This window comes from Canis lupus, chromosome 7, assembly GCF_011100685.1.
Source record: "Canis lupus familiaris isolate Mischka breed German Shepherd chromosome 7, alternate assembly UU_Cfam_GSD_1.0, whole genome shotgun sequence".
Lineage (NCBI taxonomy): Eukaryota > Metazoa > Chordata > Mammalia > Carnivora > Canidae > Canis > Canis lupus.
The window spans coordinates 16974221-16994474 of record NC_049228.1 but is presented as its reverse complement, the minus strand read 5'-3'; the positions used below and the strand labels follow the sequence as shown (position 1 = coordinate 16994474).

The following is a 20254-nucleotide window of genomic DNA, read 5'->3' as shown; positions in this document are numbered from 1 at the left end:
AGGAAATCACTGCTGCGGGCCATCCTTCCTGAAACTCAGGGACTTACAAGTCACCTGTTACCTCATCTCAATGTAAGGGCCTTGGTTTCCTGCCTCCTTCACACCGTACCTTTGAATGTGGCTCAAACACTGAGTTCTGTGAGACGCAAGGCCAGTAAAGATTGGATGCAAGTGCGTAATCTTCATTGCTCTCAAATCCATCCCCCGAGAAGACTGAGTGCAGCTAGAACGAGGCCAGGTGCAATCCCATTCCATCCCCTCTATTCAGCCAACCAAGATTTTCTCTCTCAAGGCTTTTTGTGTCACCTCTCACTGCTCTAAGGACAACTTCTGTCTCCAGAGCGAGAATTCCTTTGTTTCTCCACATGTTGGTATCTGCCCAAGTAGTGATCCTGTCACTAAGCTTTCCATGTCTCCCTGGGATGTGTAGAAGGAGCCATTAGGTGATAACAGATGACTCTCAGGATCCCAACTAAGAGTTCAGAACCTTGGTGGAAAAAGTCTTGTTTATGGAAGCAGTCTTCCTCCAAAGACCCAGCACTCTGTGCCTGCTACACATGAAGTCACTCATGGGCACCACACACGCACTTGCCTCCTCACGGGCTGCAGAGAGGAGGTAACGATGGGAAATCTCCCCACCTCCCCCCCAAGAGGAAGACAGGCAGATTCAGAAGGGTCCATCCCCTGAGCATTCTGGGTACCTGGTGAAGATACAGGAGGAGAGGAGCTGTCAGCAACAGTAGGGCAAGGCCAAGGAGAGAAAGGCTCATCTGGGCCAAACTGCTTATGGCTCGTCTCACAGAGAGCTGCTTTCTGGTCCTGTTACCGCGTGTCACTTTCTGCCACTCCACCCCCACCCTGTTTGCCAAAGACCTCAAGATGTTTCTAAGAGGTTCTGAATTATTGACAAACCCAGGGAAGATGCTTTGGAAAACATTAAGTACAAAAACAGACCTGTACAGCTAGTGCAAATACTCAGTCATTGGCAGTCTCCTTTTCAAGACTAAAAGAGAAGAAGAAGGGAAGAAGGGGGGGGGAGCCTGCCTCTGCTAAATAATGATGATATTCACAGAACAACAGACACTGCAACTCCAAAGTTCACAGTCTCTCCAGCTTTACTCACCCCTAGCCATCTTGCTCCTTTATTGGCAGCCTGTTGAATCTGGACTCTTTTGAGGGTGACATGGTAAACAGCTCCTTCCTCTACCTCTTCACCCCAGTCCTGAATCGAGCTCTGCCAGGGGGTGGGATAAAGAGAAAGAAAAAGAGTATTTTTTTTTCCTCTCATCTAACCACAATCTATCCCAGCTGCTTTACTGCTTACACCAGCACTCAAGGCACAAGATGGACTGTTCAAAATAAATATTACAATCAGAGCAATACAAGACACATTGCGATAGAGGGAATGCTGAAATTTTCTTGGCTTCCAGCCTTTCCCTGTGGTATCAGGATCCCCGGACTTTTCCATGTAGTTCTTTTTCCTAGACTCACATATCTTAGGGTTTTGTTTAAAGTCTCTCCCTCCCCCCCCCCCCAAAGCCCTTCCTTAAGGGCTAAATCCGTGATTTAGTACGGATTAATTCCCACCACCATCACCCCCAGGTGAAAGGAATAAAAATAATTCGTTGGCAGAAAAAAAAAAGTTGGTACTACGATTACAAGCGGCTCAGTTAACTTGAGCATGCGGGGTTTTAAACTCCGGCGCAAACAAGTGTTTAAAGTGCCAAGAGTCCTCACTCCTTCGGGAGTGGAAGGCTTCCCGTGTCTTTTTTCTCCTCCTGCTGAGTCGGGACCCAAGGAGTGAGCGGGGTCGGGCTGGGGAGGAGGGGGCGGGGGGGGCGAGGGGAGCGGAAAGTTTATTTCCGTAAAATAAGCTGGCAAGTGCAAATCAAAAAAAAAGAAAAAAGAAAGGAAAGGAAAGGAAAGGAAAGGAAAGAAAAAGGCAACCCAGCATCATGCAGCTTCCAGCAAAACGCGCGCGGCGACCCCCGGCCCCCAGGTCCCAGCCAAGGCCGCCGCCGCCGCAGAGGCGCTCCCGGGCTCCCCGCGCCCAGCGCTTCCCCGTCCTTAAAAGTTTTCCCTTCCCGAGACATCTGCCCGCACGCACGAGAGCCCGGTGCCCCGAGAGTGGGAGCCGCGGGGCGGCGAGGGCGCGGCGAGCGCAGCCAGAGGAGCCCCGGCTCCCGCGCGGGGCGGGGGTCGGGGGGGGCCGGGGTCCCAATCGCGCGCAGGGAACGCGGGAGCAGATTCCCGGCCGGGAAGCCTCGGAGAGGGCAGGGCTCGCGTTACCATTTTAGCTTGCCAAAGCAATTTCATTCTCAGTTTTGTCTTCGGTCCGCGGCCGCGGCATGGTGCGCCCGGCTCCGGGGGCCCCCGCAGCGTCGGCCCGCGGCGCCCCCGCCCGCCCCGCGCCCCGCGCCCCGCGCCCCGAGCGAGCGAGCGCTGCCCCCGCCGCCGCCGCCGCCGCCGCCGCCGCCGCGCGCGACTCGGGCCACAAAGGGAGCGCGGCCAGCGAGGGCGCCGCAGACTCCTCCCCGCGCCGCTCCGCGGCTCCGTGATGTCAGGCTTTCCTGTTTGTGCTCCCGGCACGCTCTCCCTCTCTCCGACCCCACGCCGAAACTTGCGCGGGCCGGAGTTTTCTCCAGCTCCGGGGGCGAGCGGGAGACCCCCCCTCGCAAGGTGCGCGCGTCCCCCGGGGGGTCACCGGGCGCGGCCTGGGGGATCCAAGCGTGTGTGTCTCCCCCCTTGGCTGAGACTTAAAGGGGGGACGCGGCCGTGCCCAAGGAATGGGAAGACAGGGTCGGGAAAACTTGGGTGACCTGCTCAGTTAAGATTAAATCGGAGCTGCCCCCCCCCCCCCCCCAAGACGGGAGCACTACTGCAGGCCAGGAAGTTCTTCATTAGGACGAAGAAAGAAATGGTCCGAGGATAGTGGAGCCCCCGTGCCCGCCCGGGGTTGCACCGGTCCTGCATCCGCAGGCTGCCAACAGGAACTGCTGCGGCTTTTCTCTACCACCCATTAGGATAAGGCTCATCCACAGTAACTGGCCACGGGTGGGGGGGGTGGGGGGGAAGGGGACAAAGCAGGAAAGGGTTTCGCCGGGGTGGACAGCGTGGAAAGCGGCCATCGGTGGCCCTGGAGATTCTGGGAGTCTTCGTGAGGCAGCCATGGGTTGAGTTTTCCCTTCTGTAGGGACCCAGCAGGATAATGACAGTAAGGAAAGAGCCCTTCACGAGGAGACTGCCAGGGGACCTGTGTCATAACAGATCTGCTACCAGGACAAAAGAGTATAACATCTTTTAGATCCAGTTTCAATACCTTGACAGCAGGATACCGGATGATAATGTATTCAGGCTTTGGCACATGACAGGATTTCACACCTAGGAATTTCTTACAATTTTTTTTTTTTTTTTTACAAAGAACCTTAGAGTTCATGTCTGTAATACTATGCCCTCTAATTGTATTTAATCACCTTTCGATTTGTTTTTAAAGACCTCCCACTAATTGCCATGCTAAGGCATAAGGCTAGGATTTGATTCCCAATAAATATCTCATGAGCTGAAAAGCTAGAGAATCCTGTGTACTGATGTTCCCAGGAGAGCAGAAAAAATGACAGTGAGGGCATATCAAGGAGAAACAAAAGGATTGTGGACACTTGAGAACATCTTGAAATCACTCAGACAAGTTTCCCTCAGACAACCAGAACCTACCCAGCTCAGTCACTGTGGACTGAATGAATGCTCTTTTTTATAAAACCGAAGTGGTTATTTCTATAATTAAAAAAAAAAAAGTAAAAGCACATAGACTAGACCCTCCTGTGATCACCAGGACAGCATGTCCCCAGTGTCTAGAAGATAATCATGAGGAGGCTCTACTCTGACCTCTTAAGCCATCCCCAGGTCCCCTGGAGTGCCTATCCAGTGATCTCAAAGACCACAAGATGCACCTGAGGACAGTTAAGCAACCCATAAGATTAACTTCACCGCTATACTTTAACCTGATTTGGGGCCATAAATTTTAAGATTACTGACAATTTTTCACCTCAGGGATATCACATAGTTTCTCAGCCCCACCCCTTGAAGGAAGCCTTCCCAGACAAGGCAGCTTATAACTCACAAGGCCCCACTCAGGTTTCAGATCTCATCATCCTCTTTTCTACTCCACCAATTCCCTGGCTGGCCACCTGGTATATAAAGGGGGAAGATACAGACTTCAAGGCAAGTGGATCCAGCTTCAAATCCATGCTTACTTTAAGAGTGAACTTGGGCATGGGGTGCCTGGGTGGCCCAGTTGGTTGGGCATCTAACTCTTGGTTTCTGCTCTGGTGGTGGTCTCGGGATCAAGCCCCACTCTGTGCTCAGTGCAGAGTCTGCTTGGGATTCTCTCTCTCCTCTCCCTCTTTCCCTTACCCCTTGCTCTCTCTCTCTTTCAAATAAATAAATAAATCTTAAAAAAAAAAAAAAAAAAAAAAGGACGCCTGGGTGGCTTAGCGGTTGAGCATCTGCCTTGGGCTCAGGGAGTGATCCCAGGAATTGAGTCCCACATCAGGCTTCCTGCATGGAGCCTCCTTCTCCCTCTGCCTATGTCTCTGCCTTTCTCTGTTATGTATGTGTCTCTCATGAATAAATAAAAAAACAGAGTGAACTTGGGTGCCACCTCCCTGAGCCTTAGTTTCTAAGGCTTCCCATCTGTAAAATGGGACAAACATATATAGGTTTGAAAAAAATTAAAAATGTATGCAAATTATCATGGTAAGTGATCAAATAAAGTTCCATTCCCTTATTATTGCACCTCTTCCCCAACTGTATTTTCCCAGACTCACTCACTGAAAAGTTGTGTATGTATGCAATGTGAGGAAATCTGAAGTCATGCCTACTTACTAAATTACATTATAATTTCAGAGAGGTTTTCCAAGAATAACTGTATTTATACCTGATAATGTATTTGATTTTGTACAAATGCTGAGCCACCAAAAAAAAAAAAAAAAAAAGTCTGGTTATACTAGATAGTACAATCAAGTGCTGAATTTTGCAGTTTTTAAAATATTCATTTAAAAATATTTCACCTGTAGGCAGCTCAGATAGAATTACCTTATTACACATACCTGGCCAATGTGTGGGAAGGATAAACCAGTAAGCCATTTATAATTAAATTTGAATTTATTTACCAGATTAACTTGTCCATGACCTAGTATGGTCCTAATACGATAGGTCAAGTTTTGTTAAAAGTAGATCAGCAATATTTTGTAATTTTCAGCCTACGAATCTTTCATCTCTTTGGGTTAGTTTATTCCTCAGTTTTTACTCTTTTTGATGCTATTGTAAATAGGATTATTTTCTTAATTTCATTTTTGGACTTTCATTGTTAGTGTGCAGAAATGCAATTGATTTTTATATATTGCTTTTACTTCCTGCAACTTTAATAAATTCATTAAGTAGTTCTAACAGTTTATTTCTGGACACACAAAAAAATGGAAAGACAACTTGTGTTCATGGATTTGAAGGCTTAATATTATGAAAATATCCATACTACCCCCAAGCAATCTACAGATTCAAAGCAATTCCTAACAAAATTATAAGAGCATTGTTTACAGAAATAGAAAAAAAAAGCCTAAAATTCATATGGAATCACAAAGGACACTGAAGAGCCAAAGCAATCTTGAAAAGGAAGAACAATGTTGGAAGTGTCACTGAAGTGTTTCTCTGACTTCAAAACATATTACCAAACTATAGTAATCAAAACAGTGTGGAACTAGCATAATGACGGACAAATAATAAAACAATGGACCCTAATAATCCAGAAATAAACCCACACATATATAGTCAACTGATCTTTGACAAGGCTGTCAAGAATAAACAATGGGGAAAGGACTGTCTGCTCAACAAACAGCTCTGGGAAATCTGGATATCCACCAAATTTGTAGAATACATTGGGGGAAAGCGAAAACAGATGAGCAAGACTAGATCAAACTAAAAGGCTTCTACACAGCTAAGGAAACAATCAACAGAATAAAAAGGCAACATATCAAATGGAAGAAAATATCTGCAAACAACATGTTGGATAAGGAGTTAATAACCATAATATATAAGGAACTTCTACCACTCAACAGAAAAGAAAAAACACACAAAACAAAATAAAATAACCCAATTTAAAAATGGGCACAGGGCTTGACTAAACATTTCCCCCAAAGAAGAGATATAAATGGCCAATAGGTATATGAAAGATGCTTAACATGACCAATCATCAGGGAGATGGAAATGAAAATCACAACAAGATATCACCTCCTCCTGCCTGTAAGGATGGCCATTATTCAAATAAACAAAGAAAAAAAATGTTAGCTAAGATGTAAAGGAAAGGGAACCCTTGTACGCTGTTGGCAGGAATATAAATTGGTATAGCTGGTATGGAAAAGAGTTCAGAGTTTCCTTGATAAACCAAAAATAGAACTACCTCAAGATCCACCAATCCCACCTCTGGGTATTGACCCAAAACAGTTGAAATGAGGATCTCGAAGAAATATTTGCATTTCCATGTTCATTGCTGCACTATTAATAATAGCCAAGATGTGGAAACAACTATCAGAAGATGAACAAATCCAGAAAATGAGATAGGGACACACCTATGATGGAATATTATTCATCTTTAAACAAGTAGGGAATCCTGTCATATGCCTATGATATGGATGGACCTTGAGAGCATAATGTTAAGTGAAATAAGCCAGTCACTGAATGACAAACACAGCATGCTTTCACTAATGTGGGGTATCTAAAGTAGTTAAACTCACAGAAATAGAAAGTAGAGTGTTGGTTGTCAGGGGCTCAGGGGCAGGGCAAAATAGGGAGCTGCTGTTCAAATGTGTACAAAGTTACAGTTTTCAAAATGAAAAAGTTCAAATGTGTATAAGTTTCAGTTATTCAAGATGAAAAAGTGCTGTACAACATTGTGTTTATAGTTACTATTATGGGCTGTACAGTTAAAAATTTGATGTGGGGAGGGATGCAAAGGTGGATCCTTAAAGTGTAGGATATTGCCAGGAATAGTTTTATGTGGCCATATTCGGTGGTCACTGATAAGTCAGTAGCAGTACAAGGGTCCTAGAGTATCACAGGAAAGAGGGAAGATATATGGAAAACCCCAAACTGGAGGGAAAAACTTTTTTACTTCTAGTTTCACCAGAGCCAATAAAGAGAAAGCTGGTTAAGAGCAGACATAAGTAGCTGATTCTTGAAGAGAATCCATCTACAAGTGGAAATACGTAGTTTATATATTCCCTTCATTCATTTATCTATTCACTGGCCTCTCTGATACCACACTTTCCTCAATCGTATTCTACTTCTCTGGCTGCAAGAAGTGAAAAATACAAAAACTATGATAGAGTGTACTTACGTAGGCAGCATAACATGGAGTAATACTTATGTGCCTGGGTGACTGAAGGGACATCTGGCATCTGAGAGCCAGAGTTTGAATTTCAGGTCTAGAAGCCTTCCAACCCAGGGTCTGACCCTCACTTCTCACAGCATGAGTGTCCTCATCTGTTTCCCTTCAAGCTTATCAGGAGTGTTAAATAAAGGAATATAAGTGGCCTTGAATAAAAATCTATCTCCTTCCGTCCCCACCTCCACACTCTTTCCAGCATTTTCTTTGCATGTTAGGTTGTTTCCTTGGACAACAGATTTACTGCATGACGGAAAAATAAGGACAGTGCAAGTACAATGGACATTGTGCTTGGGATAAATGTGTACAGACTTGTCTGGATAATGGCCACATCAGCATGAGAATGCCAAGACATGGGAAGGCCTTGGTTTTGTCCTTAACCTCAATGCCAGACTGTAATGTCTTTTTTTAAAAAAGATTTATTTATTTATTTATTTATTCATTCATTCATTCATTCTTTCTTTCATTCATTCATTCATTCATTCAAGACACAAAGAGAGAGGCAGAGATATAGGCAGAAGGAGAAGCAGGAAAAAAAAAAAAAGAAGGAGAAGCAGGCTCCCTGTGGGGAGCCCGATGTAGGAGTCGATCCCAGGACCCTGGGATCATGCCCTGAGCCGAAGGCGAAGGTGGCCACTGAGCCACCCAGGTGTCCTCAGACTATAATGTCTTATGTCCAGTCAAAACTTTAGAGGAAAACAGTCCTAAGGGAGCAGTGAAAATAATAACAACAACAAATACATGAAAAAAACTAAAAAGCAAGAGGCCAGGATTCTCCTTCCACACCTTAGCAGCACTGAGTGCATATTGCCTCTCCTCGCCCACAGCCCTTTCCTAAACATATGAGTTTGAAAACCTTTCCCACTTGTGAGTGAAATCAACAATAACCCTTTTGCAGTATTTTATTTATAAACTCTATTTTATTTATAAACTCTATCTTTTATCTATAAACTCTATCTTCCTCAATTTGTAGTTCCCTGAAACCCTTTGGTGAAGGATGTTAACACATAAATCTGCTAATTCTTGACTTGTTTCCTCCAACAATCTCAATGTATTGTCAAACTGCAAATGATTGAATCCTTTCAGCCTCCCTATGAAATGCTTCTTCCTATTCTTCAGTCCTGCAGGCTGTGTTGTTCTTCAATGGACTTTCCATATTCAGCCTCTGATGATCAGCTGGGCATCCCGCTATGGTTGCTCAGTTTATATATTGCTCTGCTAAGTGGACTGCCCCTTCCACCTCCTCGTCACTTGAACTTTCAGCCTTGATTTACAAAGGGTTAAGAACCAGTCATGCTTGGTCAAAAATGATTTGCTTCCATTTTCTGAGGGCCCAAAGTGCTTTTACTAATTATCATAGGCATACTACACGTTAAAAATTCTCAATGCTCAATGTTATTAGGTTCTCTTATTTAGGCAAGTGAATTAAAAGCCAATTTTAGATAAACCTATTACAGCTAAAGAAGAAGCCTGCCACGGGGGGGTAGAAAACGTAGATACAAGAAACATAAAAAGCACTGGACAGATGGCAGGCCAAAGGCAAAGGCCTCCTCTGGGCATGATGGCAAACATTTTTCAACTAATAGTTTACCAATTGCTGGTAGTTAGTCTTAATTGATGTTGATGATGCTTGCCTGAGGAAGAAGGTGGTTATTGGAATACTATTTGTAACTTGGGCTAATGAGCATTATTACCTCATCTAATTATATATTTCTGTAAAAGAAAAAAGGAGAGAGATTTACTCAGATGGTTGAAAAGATCAAAACATACAACAGTCAGCTCAGACATGATGCCAGGTCTATAATAAAAGCTTCTGCAAAGTGGAGGATTGGTGACCTGATGCCATGAAGGGCTTTGACCAAGATTCTGGGAGGAGCTACTGGGCAATTAGCCAAATCATACCTTGTTTCGGAGCTAAAGGAATATCCTTTTTTTTTTTTTTTTTTTTTTTTTTTACAATAATGGTATTGAAATAGTACTGAAAGCTCGAATGAACCAGAACTGTGAGAACATTGTGGCTAAGAGCGATGGCTGTGGTCAGAAACACCGAGATGTGAGCCCTAGATCCGTCACTCCACTCTGAAGCAAGATCTCTCGCATCTCTAAACCCATATGAAATAGCAATACAAACACCTTCCTCACTGGCCCATCCTGAGAATTAAATGAGCTAATAATACACATCAAGCCTTTAGCACAGTATCCAGCACCAAGGTAAATTCTCAATGTTGTCTGTTGTCGTTTTCTGTCAGTTTGAGAATTTGTGGAATCCAAAGGAGACTGGCTATATTAAAACTCAGGCACACATATCAAGTAACTCAAGATTTTGCAGCTTGAAGCCAAAAATTCATGATGCAGTGAACCCAGAAAGAACTGTAAGCCCCACAAACTGTTCAGTCAATGAGCAACATTTACTGAGTTGCTACATAACACAGGAAGATACCATGTGTGGTATTCTTGCGCACCCTGTCCCCACCTCCATACAGTGACCAGAGTGATATTTTCAAATTACTATAGCATCCCCTCTTATTCTTAAATCCCTCCAATGCCTCCCCACTGCTAAGGTTAAAACCTAAATCCTTTTCCTATCCTACAGGGCCTTGCCCACTGGCCCCTGCCTGCCTCTCCAGCCTCCTTCCACTCCACTTTACATACATTCTCTGGGCTCCAGCAACCCCAGTCTTCTTCAATGTCTTCACTCTATCTGGCCCTTGTCCACTACAGAGCCTTTACACATGTGATTCTCCTCCTTGGGACATCCCACCCTCTTCTCCTCTCCCAATTAGGTTAAATCCCCCTATTATGTGCTCTCATGGCACCGTGATCCTCTCTTTGTAACTATACCACAGTCATAACTTTACATTTAACTGTATGATTTTTAAAAGATTTTATTTATTTGTTCATGAGAGACACAGACAGAGAGGCAGAGACATAGGCAGAGGGAGAAGCAGACTCTCTGCAGGGAGCCCAATATGAGACTCGATCCCAGGACCCTGGGATCACGACCTGAGCCGAAGGCAGACACTCAATTGCTGAGCCACCCAGGTGTCCCTCATTGTATGATTATTTGATAAATGTCTGTTTCACCTAACTCTATGAGGGCAGAGGCAATTTAATTTTTTCCCTTTATTGTTCCCTAGCACCTCCCACAGTGCCTAGCACATGGGAGATGCTCAATAAATAACTATGATCGATTGATAGGTACAGACACATAGATAAAGCCATGCTATAAATTCAGTTAGTGCTTTGTAATTGTTGAGTGATATAAATAAATCTTAGATATTGTCTCTACCTTAAGGTTGTTTGTACTCTAAAAGCAAAGAAAGGACAGAAAGGGATCAAATGAAAATGACTTCATAAAAGCCACAGATCGGCAAGAACAATTGAAGACAACAGGGCCAACCGAGCAAGGTGTCACTGAGAGGACACGGACAACCTCCATCAGGCGGCATACATTCTTGACTTGCAGATAATTATAGTTTTTATTGAGATTGTGTCAACCACTACCTTTGGAGAAAAAAAGAGAAACATAGACTAGGAGGAGGAAAGAAGGACTTTCAGTAGGTGAGATGGCAGGCTAAAGGGTGGTATTTGGTTGGAAGAAGAGGCTCATAGAGTCAAAGGACATGAGGTTCAGATAAAGTAGCTGGATGGCAGAGATTCTGGAATTTTTCTTAAGAGGAAACCGAAATGATAAAACAGAGGGTGAACAAGGTGATTATAATACGTGTCCATAGGTTAGTCAGAGGGGGACAGTGTGGAGATAGAGCCATTTGATAGGAGACAACACAGTCAAGTACATGCCGAACAACGCCTAGGCCGAGACAATGGTTTTGAACCAAAGGAATGAATCAGGATGACATTTTGGAAAAACAAATGTTGCGACTTAATGATAGGCAGCATGTTGCAAGTAAATGAGAGGGGAAAGAAAAAATCCGCAAGATTTTAAGACCGGAACACTTGGGATTATCAAGGGGATATGGAAATAAAGAGAAAATGGAAAGGACTTTCTGCTTTTGGGGGAAAATACTATCAGTTCAATTTTGAGGAGAAAGAAAAAGATATTGAAAAGTAATAGGAAGGAAAGAAAAAGACTAGAAATGAAGAAAGTAGTTGCAAGTTACTATGTATACAGGAAGTTGTTTAAAACCATGAATTCACATTATTTCTCCTGAGTGGAAGAGAAGCAGAGTCTAAACAGTCTCAAGATGCACCCACAACTGAACACCAAACAAAAATAACCAGAGAGGAGAGCAAGACAGAAAGAAGAACAAGGAGAGCTTGAGTTATGGGAACTAATGCTGAAGGGAAGTTCACTGTGATTAAAAATTCTCAAATACACTAAAGTCAGTCTTGGAATACAGTCAATGGACGTTAGAATGCTTCAAATGACAAATTGTTTCTCTTCTGTCCTTATCACGAGATGCTGTACACATATTTTAATAGGGTTTTCTCTGTTTAAAAACATATAAAATTTGTTTTTAAATTATCACTGGTTATTCTATTCTGTGACACTCTTCAATAAAATGTAACCAAAGTTAATTGAAAGTCTTAGTGTGGTCAGTTACATAACACTAGAATTGCTGAATAGCTTAAATGCGGTGTTTTCCCAGAAATATTTGTCTTTTGGATGAAACCAAGAACGGAAAGTTTCTGCCTTAAAGGAGAACTTTTGAGAAGGTGGAAAGAAAGGAAAACATATATAACGGAAGTATCACTTTAACAATAGTTAACCAATATGTTGCAAATAGGGGAGCTACTCACACAGAAACACACAAGAATACAAAGAAAAGTGAATTTTACCACTTTAGAGAGCTGATTGTGGACTGTATGTCAATTTTCTAATGTCTTTTTATAAATCAGAAAATATCTCACATATTGCCTTTGCCAGGAACAAATTTAGACACATCTTTGGTTCTTGTTATTTGCCTTTTAAACTGGCAGATTCAACTCATGCTAACCCATACTGAGCCTGTTTTGTCTAAGACGTGAAGTAAGGTTTATAGAATCAAAGAGGTGTTTCATCTGGGGTAGGAGATGGGGTGGAGTCATTACCTTGGTTCATTCGGGATCTTCTAAAATAGGCGAATAGCTACTGTTCTAGAAAGCTGCATAGAGTCCTCATTCCTCTCCCTTCAAAGATAATGTGTGTGTGTGTGTGTGTGTGTGTGTGTGTTGTGGAATGAGGAGTTTGAGTTGGACATGGTGGGAGGTGGAGTATTGTGTGTGCATGTGTGCTATGGGAGGGAGAATTGATAGGTTGCCTTCATCTTGAACCTTAATCATAAAAGATAATGACTGCTCTCCAAAATAACATAAAGGCACTGTAAAGAAATGACAGTGCAATTATAAGTTACGTGGCGATCTTATAACAAAATAAGTAATACACTTTTTCCTTATACCCAAATAGGTCATATATTTTACATTATTCAGAGGAACTTCTCTCCTGTAACTTGCCAGGATGCCATCCTATGAAATGAACACATCCTGTTCCACAGGAAACCACACCACCCTTGGTTAAAGGCTGGATGACCTTAGCATGAGACCAGCCGCCATTCTTAGCATACGTGCCCAACTTGGGCTAGGTTTTTGGTCTTCCCCACCTAAAAAGGCTTGCAAGGAAAGTAGGGATTGGGCAAGCAGTGGGAAATTCCTCGATTTGATTAGTTCCATAAATCTATACCAGACTCAAGCTCCCCTAAGAGGGTGCAGAAGGCTCTAGAATCAGTTCCAGGTACTGAAAAGAGATTAAATTCACTGTAGGTGTAGAATCCAAGGATTCCAGGACAAAAGTGGACCTCCCAGGATCTTGTCATGACAGTGAACCATGTGGATAAGGGCATCATCCTAAATGGTGGAGCAGCAAGACAGAAAAAGCCTGGCTCTATTATTTCATAGAACAATAGAACTGGTGTCTATTATTTCATAGACACCAGTCCTAGACTATCTATCTCTGGACTGTTTTGCAAGAGAGAAATAGAATTCCTTCTTGTTTAAAGTGTTATAAATTTGGCTTTCCGTTACTAGCAGCCAAACCCATATTCCAGTTAATATACCTATTAAATAGAACAGAAATCAGTAGAGGTAAGAGAGTCACTTAACTAGAGGCAAGAGCAAAATATTCTAAATATTCTAATATTTACTCTGACGTACTCTGATTCTAAAATTGTTCTGGGCTCTAAAAGGGACTCCTTTACCCATTTAGTAACTCACTCATGCAACAAATATTTACAAAGCACCTACTATATATCAGCCACTGTGCTAAGCAGGCACTGCAGAAATAATTTTCAACAAGACAGTTGCAGTACCTGCCTCATGGTGCTAATGGACTGAAGGGACAAATGGACAAAGCATGTGTATTACAGTATGATAAGTGTGCCGACAGAAAGATTGCTATTGGGATGTATAGGCTGTGCCTATAAGATTGAGGGAATTATTCCCAGAAAAAAATGGTCTCTAAGGTAAAATGTGAAAGCCAAGATGGAATTAGAAGTCGTAGTGGAAAGAGTGGGGGGAGAGCTATCTAGGCAGAGGGAACAGCATAAGGGAAGGCCCCCGACTTAGAGGAATCACAGATCAAAGAGAATCCTAGGCATGACCACTAGTTCATAAAACATGCCAAATAGGCTATTTATTTTTCCTTAAAAAGAAAAAAAAAGAAATAGTATCTTCACTTTGTGGGCACCAATTCGTCGTAATAGTGTAATGTATACTATTATACTGGACGTATGTCCCTTGGAAACACAAGGCATGCTTTTGTTTTATTTTATGTAATCCCATAATCCCTTGAATAATCCTCTGTGAAGGGTCAGGTAAATAAATAACTATTTTTAATGACTTTAACAGAGTGTAAACTATGTGTAAAGCAATGAATTATACATCCTGGCCCTGGATCTCAAGTAAGGGAGGCAAACAAACAAAGCAAGCCAGTAAGACCAAAGGATGTGATTCTGGACCTCCATGGAACCATCCAGACTAAACTCCAAGTCAGAATGCTAGTGTTGCAGGTTGTCTCATTAGAACAGCCATCCCGGCACACCCCAGGTGAGACTCTGACACAGGTCTGGGAGCAAGAATACAGGCTGGACGGAAGGGCCTCTTTCAAGCCCCACCTTGGAAATACTCGGCGTTAGTGCTATACCTGATCAGGGAAAGGGAGAACAGATCAGCCAGGGGGCTCTCTTTTGAGAGGGGGGAATGGCAACCTTAGATACTAAAGACATTAACCTCTTGAAGACTTGAAAGTATGAATAGAATTTCCAGGTGGTGGGGAAGGGGTTTAGGGAAGCAGGGCAGATGGGAAGGAGAGAGCAATCCAAGCAGAATCCGAGTGAGCCCAAGCCTAGAGGTCAAATGTGGAGTCATCATAGCCCGGGCAGAGAGAAGGCCGCCCAGCCCAGCCACGTCGCCTGGGCACATGTGCCCACTGCATCTCCTGCTCACCAACCCCCAAAGTAGAAGTACTAGCTGCATCTTATAACCTAAGAAAATGAAATGTCAAGACAACAAAGACCATGTAAATGCAAGAGCCATGTCTTGAACTCCAGTCTTTTGACTGCAAAAATCATGCTACTTTCAAAGGAATATGCTTCCACACTTCTCCTGATGATCACTGAGTCATGTATAGAATTGTTGAATCACTATATTGCACACCAGGAACTAATATAACACTATATTAACCACACTGGAGTTAAAATTTTAAAGAATTGTAAAAAGTTATAAAATAAAGTAAGAATACACTTCTGTGTATTCAAATGTTCTTAGAAGATTTGTTTGCCTCTTTGCTGTTGCCTGTGTTATTTAGGACTTAGGCACCTGATAAAGTACAGCAGTGCTTTATACCCATTAGTAAGTAATTAGAGATGCATTCACACAGTTGCCAGCACTCGAGAATTATGTCCTTACTGGCTCTTTCATGAGTGTCTTATCCTTTTCATTCCTAGTTCAGGATCGTACTGTCTGGCATGATGGTCCCATTTCTTCATTCATACAATCATGCAGGCAGCTGCTATGCCCCAGGTACTGTGCTAGTAGGGGCATGTGTTGTGGTGATCCTCAGAATCCCTGCTTTCAAAGAACGTACAGTCTAGGGAGGAGAGAGGCAAGTAAATAAGACCTTACCAAGAATCTAATGGGCAGGCACATGGTGGGACCCCTAGCATCAAGGAAAGGCACCTATTCTAGAGTCAGGGAGGTCTAAAGCTGAGAATTTAATAGGAAGGAAGCAAAAGTTAGCCAATGGGAAGGGGGAGAAATGCTCAGTTCGGGAAGTGGAGTGGCATGAATGCTGAAGAGAACAAAGTAGCTTCACATACAGAACTCAGTATGGTTTGACCTTCCTGGATGATGAGTGCAGTAAGGAGGGGTAGTAGGGAGATGAGGTCACAAAAGCTTGGGAGCTATGCTGAAGGGTCTGGACTTGATCCCAGCGCAGTGGAGACCATCGAAACGTTCCACACAGCAGAGTTACATGAGAAGACTTGTATTTTAAAAAGACCTGACTGTGGGGCCACCTGGGTGGCTCAGTTGGCTAAGCATCTGCCTTCCACTTAGGTCATGATCCCAGGGTCCTAGGCTCTCTGCTTAGCGGGGTGTTTGCTTCTACCTCTCCCTCTGCCTGCCGCTCCCCCTGCTTGTGCTCGCTCTGTCAAATAAATAAATAAACAAATAAACAGATGTTTAAAAAAATAAAAAAGATCTGACTGTGCCCTCATAGAAATATGTGAGCTGCTTACATAATTTTAACTTTTCTAAGAGCCTCATTAAAAATGTAAAAAGAAACAGGTGAAATTAGTCTTGTATTAAGTAATTTAATTAGGCTAATCTTAACACTATGGTTTATTTAACCTACAGCGTTAGAAAGAGGTGTGGAGAGAAGTAAACATGCTGGAGAAGTATTTGGGAAGAGGAAGGGAAGAAATTTTGTTACAGGTGAGGACTCATTTAATTCATTTGACACACTAGCATCAGATTAATCTTCCTGAAATACAGCTTCAATTAATTGTTTTAATTTTTCCATTCTCTACCTTTCGCCCACCAAATAAAGCCCCAGCTCCTTAGCCAGTAGCGGACCCTGCCTTTTCTCCAGCATCTGCATCCTCCCCCACACACAGCTGGGCCTTTCCTTTCCCACCTGCAGACCCCATATCTAAGAGCAGTCATAACCTTATGTAGAAGGAATGAGAAGCCCTCCGCTCAGCACTCTGGAATGGAGCAACAGGGCACTCCCACGGCGAGGCAGGCCCCGTGTTCCAGGTCTGACTCCTGCCTTGGAAATCTGCCCGGTCCCTCTGGGGTGGGGGCCCCGCTTCTTGCTTGCCATTCCACTCTTTGCTCCTTCCAGAGCCTGGAAGTCTGCCCGTAAACCTGAGTGTAGCAGCTGGAGCCTTCTAACTGCTGACACACTTTCTTATTCCCTCACTTCTGGTTACATTTCTCCAGGCCACCTGTTCCTGCATTTCTCGGAACCAGCACCTCCCCACCTGGAGGTTGGTCACCTACCTCGCAACACCAGTGCTCCCTGCCCAGGTGACTGTGTGTCATCGGTTGCCATGCTCCCAGGCCTATCCCTGCCAATGCCTTGGGTGCCAGCGTAGACTCCCTCACAGCTCCTGCCCCCGCCCCATCTTTTACCATGAACCAGGCTATTTCTAACAAGGTCGTGAGTTGTGACAATTGACATTCAAGGCCTTGTAGATTAGAGCCCTGCCCTACCATTGAAATATCTTTCTCACTACACTCTCATGTATTCTTTACTCCAGCCAAAATAATCGAATTGTTGTTTGTTACTGGGTCTCCCCTTGCATACCTCCCTGATATATCCCTGCCAACCACCCAGCCTGGAAAGGGCCTTCTCCTGTTCCATCCCCATTTGCTGAGGAATTCGGAATAAATATTAAGCCCCAAAATAGGACAATCATAATCTCCTCCCCCCCCCGACTAGAAATTATATCTCTCCCCCCTGAACTCCTGCAGCTTATTATCTGGACTTCAATTATGGATTTTATTGCATTCCTACTTGTTTTAAATGTCTTATCTCTCTGAGACTATAAATAAACATCTTGGGAAGAAGATCCACCTCTGATTACTGAGCAGAGCAAAACAGCTAGGAGATAGGGAAAGAGAGATTTGGCTTAATTTTGCAAAATGAGTAATGGTCCATCAAGGATTATAGTGGAACAAGCTCATACTTTCAAGTGGCTGCTTAACATCCTTAATCAAATCATTCCTGAAACACAGGGAATAAGGGCCCCTGTCCCTACAGAATTCAAGGAAATTCACTGAGAGTCCTTTAGCTAATAATATTATTCTCTATATGTTCCTTATTTTATTTTCTTTTTCCATCTCTCCTCTGTCCCTCCCTTCCTCTCTCTTTTTCTCTCTCCCTTTCCACACCTCAAGTTTCCATGGCTCCCCGAAACAGAGCTGGAATACATTCAATCACCCAGTCAGATCCCTTTAGTCCTTCCTTCATGCACCTCCTGGGACCAGCAGTGTGACGAAAGAGGCACAGCAGCTTTACCCACGGACACAAGGAAACTCAAGGACCCACGGAACACAGCGACACTCTTTCCTGGCTATCTTTTAAAAATTCAGTGGTAGTGAAGAAGGCAGGGGGAGGAAAATCAGACTGACAAGTGGGTGTTTCTGCCTATGATTGAAGTGGGCAAAGGGACCTCTAGCACCCTGTAGAAAACTCAGCCTCTTGTTCTCTGTATAGCAGTACATCTAGACATGGAGACCTACTGGCTTCTTTTGCCAGGGTCTATGCCACTGTGTGATGGGGACGAGTTAAGTGGATTATGCATCATTATTATTTGTACTCATTTTCCAGTTTTCCTCTGAGGAGCTCCAGATATTTTAGAAAAGAAGACAACAATCTCACCAAATCCCTGTACGATAACGAGAGCACATTACCAACAAAAATAATTATAACCCACCCACGACAATGTCGGCATTATTCTCTAATATTGGACATCTGGGTGGCTTTCATGTCTAATTTTCCTGTTCAACTGTAAAAATACGAGGTGTCAAATTCTAGGCCATGGTCAGGAGTTCTATGATGCTAGACAGACATCAAAATATCAGGTTTTATGAAGAAGCATTTAGCTATGATTAAACATGCTTCAAAGTGCTTTCAAGTGGTTAATCACTCCTCCCTGTTTCCTCATCTGGGTGATGAGTTCCATTTCCCTGATGAAGCTTACAGGCACTGAGTTTCCTTTAGAAGCATCAAAGAAGATTTCTCTCTTGCCTCATAGACTTGATGGGGAGCAGAATTGGTGATAACCTCTCAAAATCCCATATGCCTGGGTTGACATGAAATGGCCATGCCTTATCTTCCAGATGCTTTGCTGGAATTGAAGCTTTGGTGCTTGAAGGTGTAGTGCCATCAATGGACAGTCCTCATAGTTAGAACCCACATCCTTTTCTGCTTTCTTAAACATCCATGTTTAATATGTAGGATAAGAATTACTCTACTGATTGGCTTCAGAGCTGGATGGATCCTTGGGGGGCGGGGGGCAGGTAGGGGGCAGGGGAGGACGTGAGCATCATTTCTTTACATATCAGATACCCAGAGGCTAAAACATAGAGAGCACTTTAAATAGAAAAACCAACCAGCTACACAAGTCTGAGAAAACATGATTTTTCTTTCTACCCAAAATAGATATTTATCATCTTGAGAGTATAAGGAGGCATAACCCTTTTAGAGCACAAATTGGTAATACTTATAAATGTTAAAAAACACACATTTCCTTTGAACAAGTAATGCCATGGCTAGGAATTTATCCCGTGGATATCCACAGAACATTTCAACAAAACATACGTACAAGGAAGGTCACCAAAGTATTATTTGTCATGGTTTAAAAATATATCAAAATGTCCATCAGCACAAGAACTGGTTAAATAAAAATGGCACATCCATATAATGGATTACTCTGGATACACACATATGCAGAGATGGGCACATAGTTACATTTGGGCATGCATGAGAATGAATCTCAAGAAATGGTTAGCAGTGGTTAACTTAGGGAAAGGCTCTGAAATGGAGTGGAAATATGGCTTCCCTGGGTAGGGGGTCCATTTGGGAGAGAGATCAGAGAGCAGTTTGGGTCTCTTATTTGTACTCTCCACTATTAAAAATATAATAAATGTTCTATTATTATTTTACAGGGTTTCTAAAATAGCATCTTCAACAACAATTGAGTGTGTGGCCAACAAGGGCAGAAAAAAAGAGATTGTGGGCAGAGCAATCGATAATACCCTAGCCACCTGACCCAAAGAGGAAGCTCTGTAGTCCACACAGAGGAGGAAGTTGACCCCTACAGAGTGTTCACTGTGCATTAGTGTGGAGGGAAAGTGAAAAGAAGAAGAGTCATAATTGCCTCATCTGGATTTTTCATTGAATTTCATGTTTGCTTATCGTACTTTAGAAAAGGGACTTTGATAAGAGGAATTAGCCCTTGCCTGACAATACAAGGGACCAAAATGTTGTCCCAGTTCCAGAAAGAGTCAGAAGGAGCACATTATCCCCCTTCCCCACCCCGCTGGCCAATCAGATGGCTAGAAAGGAGGGAGTGTTAGGAGGGAATATTGACAAAGCTACCTAGTAATAGGCCTTGAAGGATAAGAAATATAAACCAGCCTCCAAGAACAGACCTGCAGGAGCGGCTATTGCTCCTAAGCAGCGTGCCTCCTTTGTTTTCCCAGGCCTGGGAAAGAAAATACCTTCCTCTTTTGTATACAGTCATGAAGTTGTATTCATCCATCCATTCTACGGTCCTGGTTGGGCGGCACATGCAACCGTTTACCCCGGCAGTG

General features: G+C 43.3%; 1 protein-coding gene across 4 annotated transcripts in view; it reads right to left on the bottom strand.

Annotated features, from left to right (window-relative positions):
• RGL1 (ral guanine nucleotide dissociation stimulator like 1) overlaps positions 1-20254 on the bottom strand; it is a 249415-nt gene that overhangs the window by 121875 nt on the left and 107286 nt on the right. Inside the window, exons 1-2 of one of the 4 annotated variants that reach the window (XM_038542277.1) lie at positions 2290-2403; positions 1124-1234 (exon numbers count right to left, since the gene is read on the bottom strand). The exons of 1 other annotated variant lie outside the window; for it this stretch is intronic. In XM_038542277.1, the coding sequence (XP_038398205.1) occupies positions 1124-1234; positions 2290-2316 (138 nt within the window). In that variant the 5' untranslated portion in view covers positions 2317-2403. Of the gene's footprint in view, positions 1-1123; positions 1235-1659; positions 1699-2289; positions 2404-20254 lie in introns of those variants that run through there. 2 more of the 4 variants (XM_038542278.1, XM_038542276.1) reach the window with 2 other exon arrangements.